The 23,664-nt window shown below is 41.4% G+C and overlaps 1 protein-coding gene and 1 long non-coding RNA gene across 2 annotated transcripts; both read right to left on the bottom strand.

Annotated features, from left to right (window-relative positions):
- Window positions 1-292: 292 nt before the first annotated feature.
- azin1b (antizyme inhibitor 1b) lies at window positions 293-23,085 on the bottom strand. Its single transcript, XM_080017080.1, has 10 exons — window positions 22,926-23,085; window positions 21,776-21,919; window positions 19,698-19,894; window positions 19,102-19,275; window positions 18,627-18,799; window positions 9,341-9,629; window positions 4,751-4,916; window positions 1,899-2,014; window positions 624-841; window positions 293-510 (listed from the first exon to the last, which is right to left on the bottom strand). Exons 3-10 carry the CDS (start codon window positions 19,797-19,799, stop codon window positions 435-437), a joined length of 1,314 nt encoding a protein of 437 aa, XP_079873206.1. The 5' UTR covers window positions 19,800-19,894; window positions 21,776-21,919; window positions 22,926-23,085; the 3' UTR covers window positions 293-434.
- Window positions 7,357-8,372, bottom strand: LOC307242582. The gene is made up of 3 exons (XR_013844594.1): window positions 8,198-8,372; window positions 7,768-7,828; window positions 7,357-7,537 (listed from the first exon to the last, which is right to left on the bottom strand). It is a non-coding gene; the product is annotated as an uncharacterized lncRNA (long non-coding RNA).
- Window positions 23,086-23,664: the final 579 nt, after the last annotated feature.

Consider the following 23,664-nt stretch of genomic DNA (forward strand, 5'->3'; position numbering starts at 1 on the left):
CCATTTTGTTGCATAACAGTGTTTTTTTTTTTTGGCCTTACAGATTGTTGGAGACTGTCGAGAGAGAGAGAAGTGGAGCAGGGAATCGGGGCAAAATGAAGACATTATTCTCCAAAGTGTGAGCTATTGTAACAGGAAACAGTATTTCATGTTGCCAATGTTACAAAGAGGAGGGTTATATATATATATATATATATATATATATATATATATATATATATATATATATATATATATATATATATATATATATATATATATATATATATATATATATATATATATAGGACAATGTACTTTCCAAGACGGTAGGAATGTTGACCACATTTAGCCCCTTCCCCCCAGTGCCTCCCCTCCCCTCCTCAGACAGGGGGAGAGGGGCGGCTCTGGTCTCTGATGTAATTTGGTCTAGAGGGAGTAGGACGGAGCCCAAGTTACATGCTGTGCTGGATCAGGGAGAAGGTCTTCATGGTGCTGTCGAGGGTCACTCCAGACTCCTGCATCTCGTACCTGTCGGAAACAGATCGGCCATTTTACACTCCTATCCAACCGCTCATGGCAGCCATCACAGATCATAAACGCATCAATAAAAAGGAAAACGGCACAAGGAGAAGCCTGCTCACCAGTCGGAGGTGGAGATAGTGTAGTAGATCGGCAGCTGGGAGCTGCTGGCCAGGCAGCTGCGCTCCTCCAGACCGTCGGCCCCAATGTTGGAGAAGAGCAGCCAGTCCCCAACATTGAGCTCAGGCAGCAAGCAGTGCTCCACCACCTGGTCCAGCTGGTCCAACGACGGCCCCCACAGGCTGCTGGGATACACAGCCTCCTCTGCCCACAAAGCACGCTTCACCAGAGGGAGAAAAATTATCAAAATAAGCAGGCAATTCTGTCCATTCAGAATTCCACAGAGCCAACCAACATCTTGTTTAATCGACTAGTTGTAAACCTTCACAAACAACCATTGATTAATTGATAGCATTAAGCTAATGACGTCACCAGGGGGTGGAGCTATGGCGCGTGGGAAGCTATGCGGCATCCCGTACCTCCGACACTTTGGTGCGAGGAGCGTTTCTCCTCATTTTATCTCATTTTAAAATGGAGAATTTTGAGGCAAGACTCACTGAGCTGGTCGGTGTATGTTACGTAGCAGATCAAGTCTGGTGCAGGTTTGGACAACGCGAGGCTAATTAACGTACTAAACATTACTAAAATTCTTACATGGAAACTAAATAATTGCTTGTTTTGTTGTCGTATCTCCCCCACTCCGTTTTTCCCCCGTGCCGTTCAGAAAGTGCAGTTTTCCCGTTCCTGTGTACTGTGTTCCATCTGAACGCAGCATTAGTTGTTGTGCAACAATAAACATAGTATCCTCCTCTGCATTGAGAAGCACCAGTTTTCTACGTACAGCCATGTTTGTCGTTCTTCTGGAAGCCTACACCTACTTCTACTACTACTTCTTACTCCACTGTGCATTTCCTTTCATCACTGCCCCCTGTCGTTTAAGCGAGTACTACTTTCCTGGCTGGGTATTCTTTTCTCAAAAGGCCCTGCCCCCCAAATACCCCTGATAGATACAATTACAAAAAGGCCGTAGATTGTTCAGTTGTTATCAAGAAGACAAAATCTTTTTGATTAAATTCTTATGAGCAATGAATCGTTAGTTGATTTATTGTCAACATCGCAAGAACAACTAGTCAAGAACCGAATCTCAAAAAGAAGAGCTAAATCTTTCGTTGCTGATTTGTAGAATGAGCTTTATTACCTGTTCACAGAACCCCCACTCAGCAACTGCTTTAAAAAGGTAATTCTTATCCTAGAAGGCTAAAAGTGCGGTCTCCAGTGCATTCAGCATTCAGATACTATTATACAAAGTGAGGTCCCTGGAGAACAGGCCTACTCACCTTGTGCACAGTTGGGACAGGGATGGTGTTTCCAAGCAGCTTGCAGCTGAAAGAACCGTACACGCCCTCGTTTATGTAGTAGAGGAACTCCGCATTGCCGCCTACCCCCAGCTCACCTGCAACACATTTGGCGTCATCTTGTCAAACATCGAGTATCACCTTGGACCATGAGACAAAGAGGAGTGGAATTTAACCTAACTATTTAACTTACTAACTAAACAAGCTGAACTGATTCCTAAAATGTAATTCAGTTAGTAAAGAGAATAAAATAAGGGTAAAAAGGTATTATACTGAGTGGGAATACAAAATAGAAATAAGAGGAATAGACTATGATGTATATCCAGATATGTGCAGTAAAGTGGCATGTGAGTAAAGAGCGGTAGTGTCTGTTGAGATATACAGTACTGTTATACAACAGTACGGCACAGCAATACAGAATACAGTACAGTATGCAACATATGGTACAGTAAGGCAGTGGGGCCTGTGTGTCTCAGTGAGGGCCCCTGGTGAGTTCAGCATTGACAGTCCTTTTGGCTTGCGGGAAGAATCTGTCTCAGTCTCTCTGTTCTCACTGTGTGACTGCGGAGGCGCTTGCCCGACCGCAGCAGCTGGACCAGTCCGTTGTTAGGGTGATGAGGATCCTTCATGATCCTGCAAGCTCTGCTACTACACCTCCTGGTGTATAAGTCCTGCAATGAGGGGAGGGTATTTCCAGTGGTGTGTTCGGTTGAACGTACCAACCTCTGCAGGGCACGCCTGTGCTGAGCAGTACAGTTCCCAAACCAGGCATTGATGTTGCCTGTCAGGATGCTCTCTACTTCTCCAGAGTAGAAGGACTTGAGGATCCTCATCTAGACCCTGGCTTTCTTCAGCTGCCTGAAGTGGTAAAGACGTTGCCTCGCCTTTGTCACCAGAATGTCTGTATGTATTGTCCATGTTATGTCCTCTGTGACTCCCAGGTACTTGAAGCTGCTCACCCTGTTGACAGAAGTCTGATTAATCACCAATGGTGCGTGCGTCCTTGGTTGTAATCCCCTCCTAAAGTCCACAATCAGCCTCTTAGTTTTTCCTGACGTTCAGGAGGAGGAGGCTGTTGTCGTGGCACAAGAATGACAGGTCAGCCACCTCCTCACGCTGGAGCTGGCCACACAGTCATGTGTACAGGGAGTACAGTAGGGGGCTGAGGACGCAGCCCTGGCGGGATCCTGTGTTCACGGTGAGGGAGCTGGACATGTGCCTCCCCGCCCTTAACGCCTGGGGCCTGGTTGTGGGGAAGTCCAGGATCCAGGCACACAGCAGAGTGTTCAGTTCTAGCTCCCGCAGCTTGACAGCCAGTCTGGTGGGGACTATGGTGTTGAAAGCTGAACTGTAATCGATGAACAGCAATCTCACATTGCCCCCCCCCCCCCCCCTTCTGGCCATCCAGGTGCGTGAGCGTGGTGTGCAGTGCCTGGGAGACCGCTTCGTCCATGGATCTGTTTGGCCGGTATGCAAACTGCAGCGAGTCAATGGTGCGGGGGAGGGAGGCGCAGATGTAATCCTTAATCAACATCTTGAAGCACTTCATGACCACTGAGGTGAGGGCTACCGGACGGTAGTCATTCAAGCAGGCTAGAGAGGCGTTCTTTGGTACGGGGATGATGGTGGACCTCTTAGTGCAGGACAGGACCACCGACTTGGTCAGGAAGGCGTTGAATATCCTAGTGATCACCGGGGCTAGCAGGTCAGACAGGTCTTCAGTACTCACCCAGATATGCCATCTGGGCCCGCAGCTTTTCTGGTGTTTACACGCATCAGAGCCCTCCTGACGTCATGCTCAGACACAGTGCGCTGAACGTGCACTCTGTGTAACTCAGCGGTCCACAGCAGTGTAACTTGGATTAGCCGGCGAGCTAGCGGTGTTGTTGCCAGCCTCAAACCGCACATAAAAGAAGTTTTGTTTATTGGCTAGGGAGGCGTACACACTCATGGCTGGGGAGGGGCTGCTCTTGTAGTTAGTAATTACCTGCACCCCCTGCCACAAGCATCTGGTGTCTTGTTGCTCTATCTGTAGCTCCACTGTGTTTCTGCCCTCCACAGTTTATAGGACGCAGTTTTATAATTGTCCATGTTCCTGGATACAAGACTGTCGTTGTAAGCGGCCGTGCGAGCATTCAGAGCGCCGCGGATGGATTTATCGACCCACGGTTTCTGTTTCGGAAATATCCAAACTTTCATTTTGGGTACGACTGCTAATGTAGCTATGAAGCTCATAGCTACTTCTGTAAACTCAATGACGAAACTGGAACTTCATTGGAACATGTCCCTGTCGATGTCACTCAGAGCGTCTTGAAGCGCAGCCTCCAATTGGTCCGACCACAACTTTACGTCCCTTGTCACTACCATTCCAGGTACGATGCTAGGCTTGTAAACAGACGACGAAACAACGAGATGGCGGCGTGATCACATTTCCCAAAAGCAGGGAGCACGACGGTCTTGTATCCGTTCTTGTACGGTGTGTAGCAGTAGTCCAAAGTTCTTCTTCCCCTGGTGGCACACGTGATGTGCTGATGGAAATTAGGCAGAACTTTTTTTAAGGTTCTCCCTGTTAAAGTCCCCAGTTCCCAGTCTGTCCCTTTGAAGTCCCCCAAATAGGAGGATTACTCAACTTTAGCACAGATGAACCATGGACTTCCATTTATTTAATAATTTAAGTCCACTTTATACAGCAATAAAAAGACAAACATTTCAGCAAAGTAAAAATGAAGAGAGAAAAGTCTAGCTACTTAAAATACAACATGAATAAGGCAAACTGTGCCTGTTGTTGAGGTAGAACAACTAAAAGAAACAATGAAGCAGTTAGAATAACCAACCATGGTCTAGACTGTGCCACTGAGGGGTTAACATCTTCTTGCCGATCACGTTGACGGCCAGGTTGAAAGCGGAGGAGACGTAGAAGGAGCCTGGCTGGGCCAGCACCTGCACCCCAGACAGCGGGGGGAAATGGGCATCCAGCAGTGGCCTCACTGCACTCTCAACCTACAAAAATACACAAAACAGCACTCAAATACACGGAAGAGCCACAGGAGGCATGGTAAATTACAGGTCAATTACCCAACATTGTTGGATACCCAACATAGTTGGGTAATTGTGAGAAATGTGGGATCCTTTAAGAGGGTCTGGTGGATCCCCAGCAAAATGATGAATACTTCAACATCACCATGTACAAAACGTTCGGACCACTGGAGAACAGGGATGCAACGTTACACAGTATGTTATCAAACCGTTCGGCCCCCTATGGTTCAATACGCACACCTGAACTGCAGTATTGCGCTATCACGTCCACCGGACCCGTTGGTGCAATGTATGGGCGCGGCGCACAGTGCCGTAAGTGCTGCTTCCTATCGAATCCACTGTTGCAGCTCTCTTGGTTTTTTCCCAAGTTTTATAGTCCACCAATGAACTTGAACCCCCATCTCCCCACTCCCCCCAGTCATACACAGAGCGTTACACTAGTTATTTATGGCAGACTACTATAAAAACATCTGTTACACCTTTTAACTGGAGAAAAAATATATATGAATATACATTCCAAAGACATGCAGGTTAGGTTAATCGGTGACTCTAAAGAATTGACCATAGGTGTGAATGTGAGCGTGCATGGTTGTTTGTCTCTGTATGTCAGCCCTGTGATAGACTGGCGACCTGTCCAAGGTGTACCCCCGCCTCTCGCCCAATGACAGCTGAGATTGGCTCCAGCCCCCCCCGCGACTCCATGAGGATACGCGGTATAGACAATGGATGGATATATATTAGTGTGTGTGTGTGTGTGTGTGTGTGTGTGTGTGAGACCCACTGCAGCAAAACCCGAATTGTCGCGCATTTCCATTTCTTTCTGGAAGGAAATTTTGATTTCTCCAGATTCATGTTGCTTTGTGTTTTTTTTTTAAATTCTCAACGTATTTTCAAAACATAGTTTGATTTATAAATAATAGATAAATGTTAAACTGTCAATTTGTTTCCTTTAAAGTGACCATCCAGGTAAAGATCATTCCTCCATATTCCATGTGATGTGAAGTTACAATGTGAAACCATTTGGATGAGTTCAACCTTAAAATCGTACTCGTTGTATACACACCTGGATACATGATTGTGTAGGTAGCGTAGCCCACGAAGAAGAAAAGCTGACGTCACTTCCGTAAACAGAAGACGATAAGGTTTCACTTGTCTGTGAAAACTTCATCTCTGTGTTGTTATGGTTTACAAGAAGCGTGTGGCGGAAGCTCTAAATCCTATTGCAGACCTTAATCTGACCAGTGCGATGGATCCAAGTCAGTGTAAGCAACTCATACTGAACTACATTTTTTGTGATGATAGTCAGATCCCCAACAGCAATGCTGAATCTGATATTGGCATTATTCCGGACTTGGAGAACATTTCAAACAGCTGATTTCAATCGGAATGTGACAATGAAACTGAATATTTTCAAGAACCGCCGGAGGATACTGGCAATACACCCGTTGAAGTTACAACAGGAGAAGTTGATGACGTGATGAAGTCCATTGAGGTTGGTGATGCCGATTATGAACAATTAGTAATGGACAAGATTCTCAAGTTTACCTGCAAATGCGGCCAGGTGCCAAGAACTTTGAAGATATTCGGCATACGCACATTTATATATTTAATGAAACACCAAGGTTGATATACATCGACTAATATTATTGGCAGACTGTACATACTTGCATTCATTGATAAGCTGTAAATTACGTTCACTCATTCACTCGGGAGAGGTGCACCTACCAGTGTTTTGTTGTGTTGTCCGCACTTTTAAACTTCTAAATAATTCCACTTTTATAAAACATGTATATTCTTACTATTGAATTAAAGCTTTTTTAACCCTCTGGAGTGCCTGCTGAATTCAGAGAAGCGTTGTGATTTTGGTGTCTGATATTTATCTTAATATAGTCAACTTAACACACTCTTACTCCAAAGTGGTTGATATATCTATATGAAGGAAAATCACAGCTACATTGATATGCCATCAATAATTTGGTCAGTATCCATATGCAGCTTTTAGATAGAGCTAAAACACACTAGATAATAGTATGTTTTTGTATTTTGTGTTGCCGCCAGAAATGTTGTCATAGCACACACTAGAATATATTGACGAACTGTTTTGTCAATACACAAGTTGTTCATCAAGGTCTTGGGTATATAATGAAGTCAAAATAGTTGATCAAAGCTGATGTCTTAATAGGTAAAACAAGGTTTTATCACAACTGCTCACTTTATATCAGTTGACCCAAGGTGTGAAATGAGCCATTAGCTTCCTTTCACTCTCAGACAAAGGAATGATGCTGTAGGCTAGTGGGAGTGGGAGTGGGGCAATGCAAGAAATGTAAGAAATGTTTTTAGTTTTGAAAGATTTATTGAAAACATCACACAAGCTATATACAAAAACTCCCTAAAATGGTTTTAGGTGATAGATGAGAAGAGCAACTCAAGAACCATCAATCACGTTCATGTCAAATGAAAATTTGAATTCATGAACAAAATATATACAATATATATATAGAGGAGTAGGAGCATGTGGTCTTGGCCTGCTAGCTGGTGTAGGCGCAAGACGATTTTCTGTGGCAGCTTGTAGAGGTGCTTTCATACTGGAAAAACAAATTAAAAAAAAAAAAAATCTAAGGAAATATATATTATGATATATGATATTTACATCAGACATATCTCTACAGACTACATACATCATACCAGGCAGGGGAATGCCACATATTACATACAGCTCACTAGCTTAAAGACACACACACACACACACACACACACACACACACACACACACACACACACACACACACACACAATAATTTCATTGGAAACATACCTTCATCTAGGAAGACTGCGTGGCTGTTATGTGGCAACTTGGTGCGGGTGTGTGTTTGTCGCTGTAACCAAAAGTAAAACAAAAAGGTTGTAAGACACAGGCTAAGGCTTAGTGGAGAGGAGAGCAGAGCTGCATAAAGGCTGCGTGCTACTGTTTTCAGCTATCACTTGGACGTGCTGTACAATACCAAGCTGGCTTAGCAAAAGAAAAATCACATCTTTTTACCCTGTAGCTACCGCCGGTAACCTTAGCTAACTTGACAGTGTGATCATCGCAGCAAACAAGATTCCATGCAATGGTCTCCAACTAGCTTAGCTAGCTACTCAACCCAATATTCTGGCTAGCTAACGTTAGCATTAGCAAACAGGTGTACAAGACGCAGAAATCATTTAAACGTTAGCTTGTGCTCGTAAAAGAAAATGTTACTTACTCATCGTCAGGTATTGGGTCCTCAGCTGGGTCAATTCTCGATTCAAAATGCTGTCTTTCTTCCTCAGTATCAGGACATGATGATTTTCAAATCCGTACACACGTCATACTGACGCGGGGCCGCAAACCGTGTCACAGCGGGCGGGGCGCATGTCATTAGGCAAAGCAGCCATCAGGGCTGAATGGAAAGGATGTGGATTCGGGAGCCGCGAATCCATTGAAATGACATGATAAATAGGTGTTGGTTTGGAAAGACAGAGAGAACAAATGCAGGGTCTAACTTAATGTCAAATCTAACCTAATTTAATAATTATCATATTATTCTCAAACGGAAAAGTCACGATTCTAAGCTTTCTTGCATATTTTGCTGCGTGCGTATGATAAAATCACCTAAGGTGGAGAGAGATTTACGAATCTAAGTCTTTTTTTTTTTTTTTTTTACCTGTGATCACGCAGGCGTGATTGTCGAAAACAAAGATTTTGTGTGTCGATGACGCTGTTCAACATTCTCTATAAACATAAGAAGGGAAAAATGTAGAGATTCCCCCCATTCAGCAGGGTGTCAAGTGTCTATGTGGCAAGTAGCCATGTGCCTTTGTTGGTCCTGGCTGGCTGAATGAAGCCAAGTGCGGGGGAAACTTTGAGGGTGATTATCTCAGTTACTCAGTTTGCTGCACCCTCATCATTAACAAGCCATAGCTTTAAAGATATTTGCTTGATTCACACAAGTGACAACTTGTTTTGAAGCTCTGATTCTCACTTTCAAATGATGTGAACAAAAAAAAGTCAAAGGGTAGAAAATGTACCTTAAATCTGCGGTGGGTCACATATATGTATATCTTAAATATAAAGATACAAAATCGTACTGTGGCCCAAAAACCGGGATACATACCGAAACATGGGACCACTGTACTGTCGCATCCCTATTACAGAATGTAGAATAATAACTTTAACTAATTATGTCCCAGTATAAACAGATGTGGAAGTTTGAGATAAATCATATCCAACAATACAATTTTCATAAAGTAGGGGCGTAGCCTAAAGTGTATGAAACTAAATATATTTCAAATGAAAAAGGTTGAGAATCAGTGATTTAAAACCAAGATCAAATGGTTGTAGCACGCGGTGGCAAGTGGTTGCTTACCTGCTGAAGCTGAAAATCCGAACCAGTGAATCCACAGCCAATGTCCAAAACATTCATGTTGAAGCCGAATTCCACCCCCATGTCAAAGACGCAGCAGGCATCTGACAGTGCATGGCTGTAGGCCTGCTGTAGGTCCTGGCAAGAGGGGGGGATGTGGAAGGTTACCCCCACTACCTGGACACCCAGGTCCCTGGCCTTCTCCAACAGGTGCCGGCAACTCTTCAATGAAGAGCCGAAGGCAACGCTGGTCTCAGCTGCGTGGGCCTCGGTGGTCAGCTGTAGCAACAGCCTGGGAGAAACAGGACGAACACGTCAGGATGATAGCGTCAACATAACACCAACATCTGTGATGGGTCATTTGGACTAAAGCACTTGTTGACCCAATGGGAGATTCAACTCGGGCTGGGCGGGTTATTTCATAATAGGTTGATTGATGGTCATCGACACATGAAGGGCAAAAAAAAAAAAAAGGTCACACTGTTGTGTTCCAGACCCTTTTAGCCACAAACAATGCCAAGGAGAAAAATAATAATATTATAAAGGATCCTGTGGGCTGGACCCCTAATAATATAATAAAAGCATAATAATAATAATAATAATAATAATAATAACAACAGGCTATTAATCATAATAACAATAATAAAAATAGCTGCATGGCAGCAATTGACCAGGTTCCCTGAATGACAAGGAATGAAGCAAATAAGCAACATTGTGCACACTATGTCCAGCTACACATTTGACATTCTCACACTTAGACTGAAAGTGCTTATTATAGTGGCCACCATGGGCCACTATAATAAGCCTCACTCTCGTTCACTGGAAGTCCACCTTCACGCACCATGCATTAAACCAACTGAATCAAATCCAACAACTAATTTTACTGAGTGACTCATCAAGAACCGAATCTCAAAATAAAGAGTCAAAACTCATCACAAGAGGATCTTGTGCACTAGTAACAAGTAGAGCAGACACTCCACTGTAGTGACAGAGATAGATTTACAGTCTGCACAATTTTGGAATATTGTCAGGGGATAGATAAATAATTTATATATTTTATTTTACCTTGAAGTACCTCCATACAGCCGACATTCTTTCTTCTGCCCTTTTTTAATGTACGTCATAATTGTACATCAAGTACGAAACTACGCTACAAGCGGAGCCTTTTTACAAGTACAGTACATGAGCACTGTATCAGCCATACAAATTTGACCGGCACAGAATCGGGTATATCTGACACTGATCGGCTGGTCACCGGTCATGGCCAAGCATCTCATGTTTTATATGCTAAAATTATACTCCCCCACTTCCCGTTTTACCTCAGCATACACAAGATAGTTTTCTGAGTTTCCTTTAAACGTAGCATCTGCTCAAGTTTCTGTCTACAAGTCGCAAGCGGCTGGATAGAAAGAGTTCCGAGAGACGAAGCTTGGACTTACATAACTTCACTTGATGATGTCAGAAAGTGCCCCGCTCCTGAAACTAATTAAATTGCCTCAACGTTCTACTTCTGGTAAAATTTCGGACAGTTTTTCCACTCATTCTGCACCAATTGTATATCGACATTGATCAAACTCGAACGATGAAGACATCTGGAACGTCCCGGTTCTAACGAGACCATGTCTTTGCATACTGTGAAAGTCGTTTTCCAGATACTTTTGGCCCAAAAAAACACCAAGAAGAAAAAAAAAAATCCCAGCAATAACAATAGGGATCAAGCCGGTACCAGTAATAATAACAGCCTTATAATAATAACAATAATATTAATAGCATAATAATAATAGCCTAATAATTATTAAAACAACAAATAGGCTACTACTACTACTAATAATAATAATATATTAATATTACCGTTATAATCATGTTAATAGAGGCAATAATCATGTTAATAGAGGCAATAACATTGCGATTTCTCAATAAAGATTTCAAGTGATTTAACTAAATCAAATTTCCTAACGTTTCTGATAGTTGTAGCAACTTATAGTGCTCTGATTGATGGAATGAAATCATCTCATCCTGTGAATGCACGTGACCTGGCTGGCACATGCATGTCACTGACAAGAACACGTTTCGCTGAAGAAGAGAGGTAAAATCAAGATGGAGCTTGTTTGCAAAAGAAACGTGTCGCCAATTTGGGCCATTTTGGATTTCAGCTGAATGAAGATGGAAAACCAGACGATTCAAATAAACCAATTTGCAGAATTTGCAGTAAATCAATTCCCATCAAACAATCTAGCGCAACAAATCTGAGAAACCACCTCAGAACGCACCACCACAAGCAAATCAACTTGGACTTACGTCTGAAGCTGTTACATCATCAGAATCTGGCCATGGGCAGCTGAGTGTGGCCCAAGCATTCGTCTGAGGGGTGGAATATAAGTCAGATGGTGACAAATGGAAAGCTCTCGCGGACAGCGTAACCAACTACTTGGTGAATGAAATGGCGCTGTTTTGTACAGTGGAAAAGCCAGCTTTCAAAAAATGCTGAAAATGCTGGCCTCCAATACGATTTACCCTGGAGAATATATTTATCAAAGGAACAGGTACCAGATCTCTACATTAAGATAAAAGATGAGATACAGAGGGAGCTCCGCGATGTTGATTATTTCACGGCCACAACTGACAAGTGGTATAAGTATAAACATGACTCGTTATATGAGTCTCACTGTGAACTACATAATGAAAGACTGACTGGTCAGTGAAGTCCCGGTATCTGGAAACGATGGACACGCCAGAACCGCACACGGCCCGACAATCTCGCTGAAGCGCTCCGATCAGCATTGAGAGACTGGGGCCTAGAGGAAAAACAGTTGTCCTGCATAACCACCAACAACGGAGCAAACATTGTGGCTGCAGTAAGCCAATTGAAATGGCTGTGGTTGAATTGTTTTGGCCATAATTTCCACTTGGCTGTAACCAACAGACTTTCTTGTGAGGAGGCTGAGCTATTGGCCTGGAGAGAGATTTAGTCACCACCACATTTGGCCAGCTTTTCCCCAAAGCTGGCCAAATAAGGACCTTATAATAGCACAGAAGAAGCTTAAACTCACAAAGTACATTTGTATCTTGATAAGAAAGAAAAAGTAACCAAAGAAAATGAAGAAATTGCATGATAATACATTTCGTATCAGTTTAATAGCAAAATAATGAGTTATATTCATACTTTACACCCTAGCTCAATGTTGATTAGCCGGTTTTCAAATACATCAGTATAAATATTAGTTCACCCTGTTTTTATCTCTATTCTGCAGAATAGTTCAAGGCAATGGGGGACAAATCAAAAAAAATGATCGAGAGGGTTTTGGAACAAGAGCAGGCCATCAATCAGGTCCTGATATCTGTCCAAAAACACCAAGACCCCATTCCAACGTGGCAAGACAAGGAAATTTTGGAATTGGTCCAGGCAACATTAAACCAGTTTCTAAATGAACAGATGTGCCCTTGGGTGGGAGTTGTGTTACAGTTTCTTCTGTGAAACCTGTAGTGCAACTGCTGAGAGAAGATCTTCTCGGCCCAAACCCCAGTGACATCGACCTCAACCAGGGGATAAAAAGAAAAATGTGCAGAGTGTTGAACGAAAAATACTTGGCTACTATGCAATGGCTTACGCTGGCCTTAAAAAGCCTTCTGGCGAAGTCGTCCCTCCCTGACCCGAGATACAAAGGAAATGGGGAAAATGATTTGGAGGAGATCAAAGAAGCACTCTTGCTAGAAATTCAGTGTTTCCCCTATAATTGTACAGGCTTCAAGGGCTGCCAGGCCAACGAGAACCCCGGCCAGGCTAAAATATACTGTTTGTAACTCCAAAAATCTCTCCGGGAATTAAAAAAAAAAAGACAGTTTTTTTTAAATTGTTATTTACAGTCTATTTATGCTATTTAAACACATGTGGGGATGTTAAGATATGCCGACTAAACAACCACTGTCTGTGTGTCAACAGTAAAATCAAAAATCTTTTTTTTTTTTGGAATGGCTAATTCAAGACGTTCTGAAAACGTAACTATTTTCCAAAATAGCCTATTCAAAACATTCAAAAATAAAATAAAAAATGAAAAAGTACTGTTTTCCAAATGGTAGAAGGACGCGTGTGCACCTGCACTGTTGCCACAGTGGTCACTGCAGTTGCGCTGTAGTTTCACTTTCTCACTTTGCGTGCTTGAAAATGGCAACTTCGCATTAGATTCGGAGGGTCTCACAAAACCCCTGGGCGCAATTAAAGTGATGAAAAATCCAATGAATCTGAATGAAAGATCCAACCTCGGCCAGGAGCCTTGAGCTTGGGCGCACCTCCCCCCCACTCCCTCAGGCGTATATTTACACATTTTTATATATTTACATTTATTAATAAATGTATTGCCTCATTTATTCATTTCAGGATTTATTTCTTATCTATATTTACTTTTTATTTGCAGTAATGACGATAATGAGCTCATTACTGCAGTGACGCTACGTATCTCTAATCAGAGTCACTTTAAATGACTGTGCTCACCGTTCTTGTGGGCAGTGTGAACTGTGAAGGGGATTTCTCCACCATGGTACCAGGCTACAACTAACACAACTTATGATTGCTTTTGATAGCGATCTATTCTTAAATTTAAGAATTTACTCAATAAAGACAAATGAAATCCCAAAATTTCACTTTAACTTAAAACACTGCATTCTGGTGAACTTTTTAATGCACCAACTTATGCCTTTTCGCCATCAATTTATGGTGAAAATTCTTTATTTATGTAGAGGAATTATATGGAATCAACCAATGAGGACGCATTCAGAATGTCTGTCTCATGAATATTCATATCTTGCCCAAAAAATAAATCCGCAGCCTGCTAGTCATCTGGACTTTGTATTCTCCTTTTTTCTAAAGGCATTTATTCTGGAATATGAGACTCATTACAACAACACTAGTGCTCCTACGTTGTTCTTCTGCCATGATTATATAACACAATATTAAAAAACAGTTATTGTCTTCTTTTTCCCCTACTACAACTAAAAAGTGGCCCTTGCTTAAATATGTCTATTAATTGGGTTTAAATTAGTCTATATTTTGCAAAGCTGAAGATTGATAATCGAACAAAAACAACAAACAAACAGAAAAAAAAAAAAAACCCCATCAGCACTCCCCTTCCAACCGTCCGACTAAAACAGGCATATTTTGGGTTGTGGACCCCTCTTTTAGTCCATATACAGTAAACAACTGTTTCCAATTAAATCCTGATGCCCATTCACACCTAAAAAAACAACAAAAAAAAACAAAAAAAAACACACCTGATAAAAAGGGCACCACAGACATCACCTACACCCTCCCCAAAGACAAGATGATAATGCTGATCAATTTTGGTCGATCTATCATACCAGTTTATCCTGTTAGTTTACTACTAATTTAATACCTAACCCTAACCCATTTGTATACCACAGACCGTAAAACATCAAAATCCAGAAGTCCGGGGAATTTTTTGTCAATAGTCTGCCATATTCACATGCGTGCCTCAAAATATTTACATTAGCTCATGTTATCAATAGGGCTGTAAATCAATTCAATTATTTAATCGCATAATTGTCCATAGTTAATCGCGATTAATCTCACATTTTTATCTGCTGAAAATGTAGCTTAAAAGGATAGTTTAAGTGTTAAATACTCCTATCAACATGGGAGTGGACATATATGCTTTATGCAAATGTTTATTGGAAATCAATTAATAACCCAAAACAATGACGAATAGTGTCCAGAAAGCCTCAAAAGTACTGCATTTAGCAGAAAAAATATTCTCAAATCATAACATGGCAAACTCAAGTCCAGTAGCTCTGTCTGTGTAGCTGGTTATTTTACTCCTTTTTTCAACTTTGTTTTCACTTTTTCTACTGCAGGCATTGATCTCTTTTTAACCTATGGATATGTATTTTTCTTATCTGCAAGACGGTGGCGGAAACCTTGTTTATTCAAGGGAACAGCTGCTCTCACTCCGAACAATTTGGCACGCCGGCAATGTTTACCCCATACCAGAGGAATGTCCCTGTGCACTCTCACAGTAGTGAATCCAAGTAAGCCACATTTCTATGAAACAGTCAACTAAACCTCCTGTAGATCTTCTGGTTCCTCACCAGGGCAGCCAGCTTGTCGATCTTGTTGGCCAGCGAGTTCATGTTCCCCATCACTACCGACAGAATATAGGGCTTGTACCTCCACTGCGTTGCCATTAGCTTAGCCTTAGCTTAACACCAGCTCTGCAGCCCCGGTGACGGTGGGGAGGGAGACTCACACTCTTCATTAACATCAGGTGGTGCAACCCAGGACATGTAATGGTTAACATTACTATCTGCAGTCGGAACATCGAGCTGCTAGACCATATTACATACCCCGGGAGCTGTCACACTCCACTATCGCCAGGCTACAAATACAGTTCGGGTCCGCGTAATCCTAGCTTTAGGTCGGCAAACATTCACAATAACATAACTAGCATTAACACGTCAAAAGATTTAATGGCGCTAAAATGAATTTGCCTTAACGCATTTACTTTGACAGCCCTGGTTATCAATTGCAGCTAGCCAACAAAAGCAGGGCCCGACTGATTTGGATTTTTTTTTGTCACTGATACAGATTTTAGGGGGCAAAAATTCAGATAAACGACATGATCTGCTGATATTTTATATATATATATATATATATATATATATATATATATATATATATATATATATATATATATATATATATATATATATATATATATATATATATATAAAATATCAGCAGATCATGTCGTTTATCTGAATATATATATATATATATATATATATATATATATAAAAAATATTTTTGTAGAAAATAAAATGGTTTTAGGGAACATTGATTTATTGAACAACATGAACGTGAATGCGTATGAATTGTCTAACTATCTCACCTAACTAACTATAAAGGCAGGAATCTCTGTCTTCCAATTATCTCCACAACATCCGATGTACACATCCGATGTACTTCACACTTGGCCAGTGTATTACTTGGGACCCAAAAAATAATAATAAAAAATAAAAAAGGAGAAGTTTTGGACCAAAAATACGTCTTAAGAACAAGAAAAGAACAAATTGATGCGTTGATCTAGGTTCTTGTGGTTTCTAGGCGCAAGCCCCTGAGGTGAATGATGTCTTTCGTCTTTCCCTCGTTCTGAGAGCTCCCCTTGTCGCGATTGGTCCAAATGTCGTTGCGTCATGGCAGGGGACGGACTTCAACCTCCCTTTCCGGGGAGGTCAACAAGCTTGTCGCCCCCCCCCCCCCCCCCCAGCGCCACAATATTCTGAGTTGTTTTATATATATATATATATATATATACCATATTTCCTCAAATATATTTTCCCTCCTCCAGCCCTTGCTGTCAGTCCCTGTGTTGGTTTCCCTGTGTTTTTATTTTAGATCTATTTGTTTTTGTTAGTTTCTACTTACAGTATATGAAACAAACATTTTAAACCCAATATAATAAGGGATGTTCTGCCTTGGATCAGGACCGGGGATTGCGTAATGGAGAGGGAGCAATCTCTGGTACAGTGTGCGCCCAGAAGGAAGTTTGAATTAAAATTCAAAGAGAGCGTTTTTGGTTTTAGATCTAAAACCCTGCTGCCAATAAAAACCCGGGTTGAGGTAAATAAAAGCCCTATTTGAGAAAACACAGGTACTGTCAATAAATGACATTACGTGACACTTGGTTTGAGTTTGATTTCACTATTTTTTATTTTTTCATCTTTATTTAAAGCAAAGCCACTGCCACCTCCTCTCACTGTCAGGGTCTTGCTCCTTTCACCACAGAGTTATTATTGAGTATTCTGGGACGTTCTCTGGTGGTTCTTACACCTTTAGTTTACCTCCTGCTTTAGAGTCCGCATAATCAGAACTGAATCATTGACAGAAGAAACCTGGACTCGACTCATTATCCTGAAGTTCTAATATGCCTATATTTCCCCATTTGGTGCTTCTTCTTTCGAAGTTGTCCTTAGTACAATAACATACATCTAAAACAAAAACACAATGGGCTTTAATACTTGATCGGATTCACAGATGAATAGATGTGAGGGCTATTTATTTTATTCTTATTTTTGTTTAAATAAAAAAAATTAAGATCTATTTTACAGATTTTTTTATAAACTAACCCAATTTGTTCTTTATTACTTTTCATATACTTTTCAGATGTTAACAAACCGGGTATCGGTACCCAACCCAACGGGATGTTTAAAACATCCTCCAGAGGAGAGGCTATTCAAGGACGGGTCCAGTGTTAATGTGTGTGAGAGCGGTAATCAATGCACTGGCGCAGCTCTACAGTGAAATATGATTTTAGCCATTTTTATGTTGATATTTTGATAGTTTAAAAACCTTAAAAATATATTTAAAAAAATAAAATTAAAATAAAAAAGCTGATGCTTAGGCCCGCCAGGGGGGTCAACTTTAGCCCGGTGGCCTGCTGGGCTTGCAATACACTGGCAGAAACCCTGACTTATTGTTGGAAGCTTCCAACAACAACGTTCCTTCAAATGAACTAAACACTGCATGTGAAAGCCCTCAGAGACATTTCATGAATTTTATAACTTTAAGGACATAAAATAAAACGGACACGATTCAGACCTGTTGCTCTGGAGCTGCAAGCAAACTCTATGTGTGAGGACACAAACACGGAATATTTTTGCCTGACTTGAGGGTGAGTAAAGAATGTCAGAATTTAAATTTTAGGGATAATGTCATAGGAGGCTGCAGTCTCCACCAGCTTACTGTTGACACTAAAAATCTTTAAGGGTTATTTAATATTCTTCAAGATTATATTTCTCTTATCTTCTCTAAAATGAAATGTCTACAGACAAATATTGACTTAATTCAAGATTGCAAGCAATAGAAAGTTATACAAACATTTGGAATTGTACTTGCTGCTACTCATGGATTCCAAATCTGTTCATGTGTGGTATAACCATTGGTAGGATATAACCTTTATCTGCACTTTATCGTGAAATTTCCACCGATGCAGACAGTTCTTCAGAACCCAAATATCAGCCAATGTTATCGGCCTACTGATATATCGGCCGGGCCTGAAATAAAAGTATTCGTCCAACAGATTACAAAAGATGTAAAACATTAAATCAGTTTAAGAGAAGACAGCGCTTCCATTGTATATAATCACCTTGAAATAAAACAGTACTAGAAATTGTATATTCACTGTTGAACATTTGTCTTTAGTAGAGAGGGTCTTCATTTGGAAACACAAAACACTCAAAAACAAATTTCATATAACAAGAGTTCTTCCACTGCACCTACTTTGCATTGGGGTGTGCTCGGACGATCTTGCACAACTCAGCCTGGTTGTCACAAACGAGGTGTCGGACGTTGTTCTTGGCAGCATGTTTGATGTGGGCCAGCTGCTTGCAGACACCAGACAGGATAATGTTCTCAGGGGGCACACTGTGCTCCAGCACCAGGCTCACCTCAGCCTTGGAGAGAGGACACGCACATACAATCACATCAAAATCTAAAACCCTCAACAGAGCAATCACAAACACAACAAAATGAACTGTGTTGCATAAGGACAGCACTCAGTAGATGATAGGTAATCACTTGAGTGCAGTCTGTATGTTTGCATCTAAAATACCAAGTGCTTTCATAAAAGGATCAGTCGCCAATACCGTTTGTGGATTGTTATCTCTCACATTGTTAGAAAAAAAAAAAAGAAAAAGAAAAACCTACTATCCACAAATACTATCAGAATACATATAGTTGAAATGAGTCAGCCCACCTTGTTGGTGCAGACGAAACCGAGGCCCAGTGAGGCCAACACCTCGATGACAGCCGGGCTGCTGTTGCACTTGACGGGGTAGTAGGGTTGCACATTTGGTGCCATGCTCCGCCAACGCACATGCTGCTTCATGAGGGAGCCTAGGTCACCCACCACAAACGCACTCTTCTCCACCTGGGGACGCAATTACCAAATGAAGGAAGCAGTAAGTAGCCACGTGACTGGATGTTTTATTACTGTGGGCATACTAGTATTGGGAACAGAGCGTAGACAACCCTATGACAAAAGAATTAAGAGAAATATCCCTGGGACAATTACATGTACAGAGTGAACAGATTTAAATGTAACTGGTCCAGGACTGTTGTGACAGGATCTTAAACCTTTCCAATCTGATAAGATTGACAGGGTTAACTTCAATGGGGTCAAGAGGATTGGTATGTCTCTTTGATATCAACTGAAAACATTCAGTAGATAAAAAAATAAATAAAATAAAAGTCACCCTTGTTTTGGTAATTAATGATGGACATTTTACAGTATCCAGTAAAGTATGGTAGCTTCTTTAACACACGTTTAAAAATGGCTGTGGTTGAACTGACCAGAGCGTGCTCTGAGATGTATCCATCAATGACATCTTCAACAGTCACTCCTTCCTCTCGGAGTTCAATGATGTAGTGGGGTTCGTCAACAAGTCCTTTCATCTCAACCGTAGTCCGCTAAGCTGACAATCATAAAGAATGAAGCAAGTCGAGAGGGTCACGACTGAGCCAATGGGGTCCTGCCAGTATGCAACAAACTGGAAAAAAGACAAGGGGAAAAAGGGAGACAGGTCAGAAACAACAAAAACATAAAAAATGAATTGTTCTTTATGGTAAAATATCTGGATAGATACTTCAAGTTAGTTTTCATTGAAAATTTGCCACCGATTCTGATTATGCAAATGCAATCATGAATGAAGCGGCTGTTTTATAGTTCTGTGTCGAATAGCCACTGCAGTCGAATAACAGCTGTAGGTACGCCGTGGGTCTCTATTAAGGCTGCAGCTATTCGTCTATTATCCCATTTGAATCATTATGCTTTATTATTTTTGATATTGAATATATGAAAAAATGTTATTCTCAAATTTAGAATGGGGGGGGGGGTAAATAAAAACTCTTGATGTATTAAAATGTACTTTGTTTCCTGCTGCTGCTCCAATGCGGAGGAGATTCCAGATCGCTCCTGAAAAAATCCCGCCCATGTTCTCACGGCCCAGTGGCAAATGCCCTGTGGCTCGGCATGGTCCACAAGCCAGTGGTTGGGAACCTCTGAACTAGAGGACATTCCATCAGTGATGGTCGGGTTTATTTCCTACTTTCATCGCAACATCTGTGAATTGCTGGACATCCCGGTCAAAGGCGCACTCTCCCTTGTTCACACAGTGAACCGCCTGTGGAGAGGGAAATGCGCTGGTGCACCCGTGCGTCTCCACCGACGCGGACTTCGCACACCGCTACCGGGAATATTTCTCTCTAATGCGCATTCACTATGCAACAAACTGGATGAAGTTCTATTGAACTTTATTGCTCATCACATATGAATTGATTCGCTAACATAAGCCAAAACACTTATAATCAATTAAATATTTATAAATAAATAAACAAATAAATCAATCAATCGAATGGCAATTTCAGCTTTCAGCTTTCAATTTTTATTATTATTTTTTTTTAAATAATCAAATTCAGTTTGATTTTCGTTCCTGCAGCCCTAGTCTCTATGTCACCTGCGTACCCCCAGAGGCCAACTCCGTAGCTTACGTGCAACTCTCCAGAAATGTAACTACACGGTGGGGCTGCGCAACACCGAAAGAACTGTTACGGGTCCGAAATTATATCAAAATATATGACACATCATCTTAGAATGTATCTGTTTTTATTACGTCTGTGCTAAAATACCTAACACTGCCATCTAGAATTACAGCGTTCTACATGCATAATCACAGACGCAGATTTGACCCATAAATAGAAGCAGGGCACAGACACCCACAGCGTACCTATGGTGGATATTTGAAGCATTATAAATTAGCTTTTAAGTCTGAATACCATCGGACTTGCAATCATTGTGTAGTTGAGGACAGAGATTGGACTACTTCAATTGCTCTCAAACAGTGCTCTGTTGCCCAATACACTCCATTTTAGCACCAAAATTGTGTCTATGCTGTGTAACAAGGTAAAGGACAAAACTGTTAAAAGTAACAGCAGTCCAAATGTATTTCTCTGGCAACTGGAGAAGAGCAATACAGAGCTACCTGACTGTGACAGCACATTTCATTAAGAGAGTAATCATTAAAACCCTGCCCTTCAACCAAGTCTATTTTTTAAATTCAAATTACATTTTTTGTAAGTGTAGTATATTGCAACAGTATAAAGAACTGAAAATGGGGACCTCAAAATAATTAATTTGCATCGACTCAAAAGATTTGTTTTTGTTACACTCACACTATTATCCAGGTCAGTTGGCAAATTTGAATTTGGAATGGCAAATTTTGCCAATTGCGTTCTGTTCACCGACCCTTTACCAAATAAGACGATCAAAATTCAGCTACATTGAAACCCCTTGCAAGTTAAGCAATATAAGTGTTAACATCACACTTGCAGTTACAGCGAGAACTTGAATAACCACTTATTGGTGTACTCACATGGACAAGTCAGGAGATGGACCCGTCCCGCTATCAGCTAGGATCCCAAGGCGGCTCAGCGTTGAAGTCAAAGTGCTCCCGGTAGAGAGCCGCCCCTAGGCCTTCTGGGTAGCGCCTATACACCTGTGCAGAGGTGGAGGGGCCCTGTGAGGGGAGCACAGACATGACGAGAAGGTTACGATGTTAAATAAAACAATCTTGTTATTCACGTATGACATGCACTCTTACATGTCAGAGGCAACTCCGGAAACGTATTATGATAAGTTGCGTGTGAAACCATGCAGAGCCTATTCCGGTGTAACCATCTGGGTGAGTCATCGATCACTTCTGGGGGTCATGGGACCGAAAGACACTACTGTTCTAAGGAAACTGCTGTCACTTTGAATGTGACCTCAAGTGTATAATCGTTATGAGGTGACGTCGTTATGAATCTGTCAAAACATACAAATAACTTTAACCACTGAGTAAAAAAGGTGCTACAGAGGTTAAAGCAATAAGAATACAAATAGAAAGAAATTGGCTTTATGCAGTAAACCAAAAAAAAAGATAACAATAAACCCCTATATAAGCAATAAACGCTATAGAAAATACTTGATTGTTCAAGTTTTCAGACATATACTGTCGAAAATAACGATCTGTACATATACTGTGTGTAACATGTTGTCATAAACGTTGTATCTTTCACCTTAAGAAATAAAACATGTGCAGAGATAAAGTCTAACTGTCAGAACAATACTGCTTTCCTACCCGACTGTGCCACGCGTATTACATTCGACAAATATCTGCACCTCATCTACGCCTACAGCGACACTTTAAACTACGGAATTGTGAACTGGAGACATTCTCGTCAACTGAGAGCTGGTCCGGCTAGTTGGGGACTTGGCCACATTACTCGTCGATAAACAGCGTGTTGACCTTAGCACTCGTCTGAGTTGAATACTCACGTCTTCAAGTTCCACGCGCAAAGTGTCCGTAGTCTAACATTGTATCGTGGGAAAAACAAGTAGCACTGAAAACATCGACAAGCGAAAAGGGCTGAAGGCTGTGCCTCGGCCTGTCATGTGCGGCCAGGCAGGGAGGCGAGCCCGCCATGTTAGAACCAGCCAGCAGCGCTCAACGGGGACTCGGTCGAGCTATTTGCCGTACTTACGTGAGATAACGGCCGAAATGTTTTGGAAAATCGTCTTCTCTTTTTCGGCGGAATTTTTAAAGAGTAGTGGAACCAACAATAAAAGAAAGAAAAAGGGCTATTTTTGCCATATGCTCGAACAGGGGGCCGGGTGGTCGTTGAATGGCGCTGTCTCTATGTTGCCGGTGGGAGGAGGACAGACGTACTGAGCGGCGGGGGAAGCCGGGAAGGTGGTCAACGGACCGGGGGGGGGGGAGGGGCCTTCTCTTTCGCTCCTGACCAATCAGCTTTCACGGCTCTTGAGCATATTCCAAATATGTAGTTCCGAATAACTTACAGACGACGGGAATGGGTCTTTTTCAGGTCACACGACTGACAGGTTTCTTAATCTTTTTTTTACCCAGCGTCAACTAAGCTTCTCCGAAACTCCACTGTTAATGCTAATCTTGCAATTATTATGTATTGATTGGCAATGTAGAGATCAGAATATGGGTAGGTGACAAATAGTATGTAGCGGCAGTGATGGGAAGGTATGCAAGGAAAGTGATAATAATAATAATAATAATAATAATAATAATAATAATAATAATAATAATAATACATTTTATTTGTGTAGCGCTTTTCAAGGTACTCAAAGACACGTTAGATCACATAAACAAAATTAATCACACGATAAAATACAACAATGCATAGAACAAGATTACAGGAAAAGAGGCGGAAAAATAAAAGTAGTACATAGCAGCACTGTGTTATAGAATGT

Source organism: Zeus faber (genome assembly GCF_960531495.2).
Source record: "Zeus faber genome assembly, chromosome: 1".
NCBI lineage: Eukaryota > Metazoa > Chordata > Actinopteri > Zeiformes > Zeidae > Zeus > Zeus faber.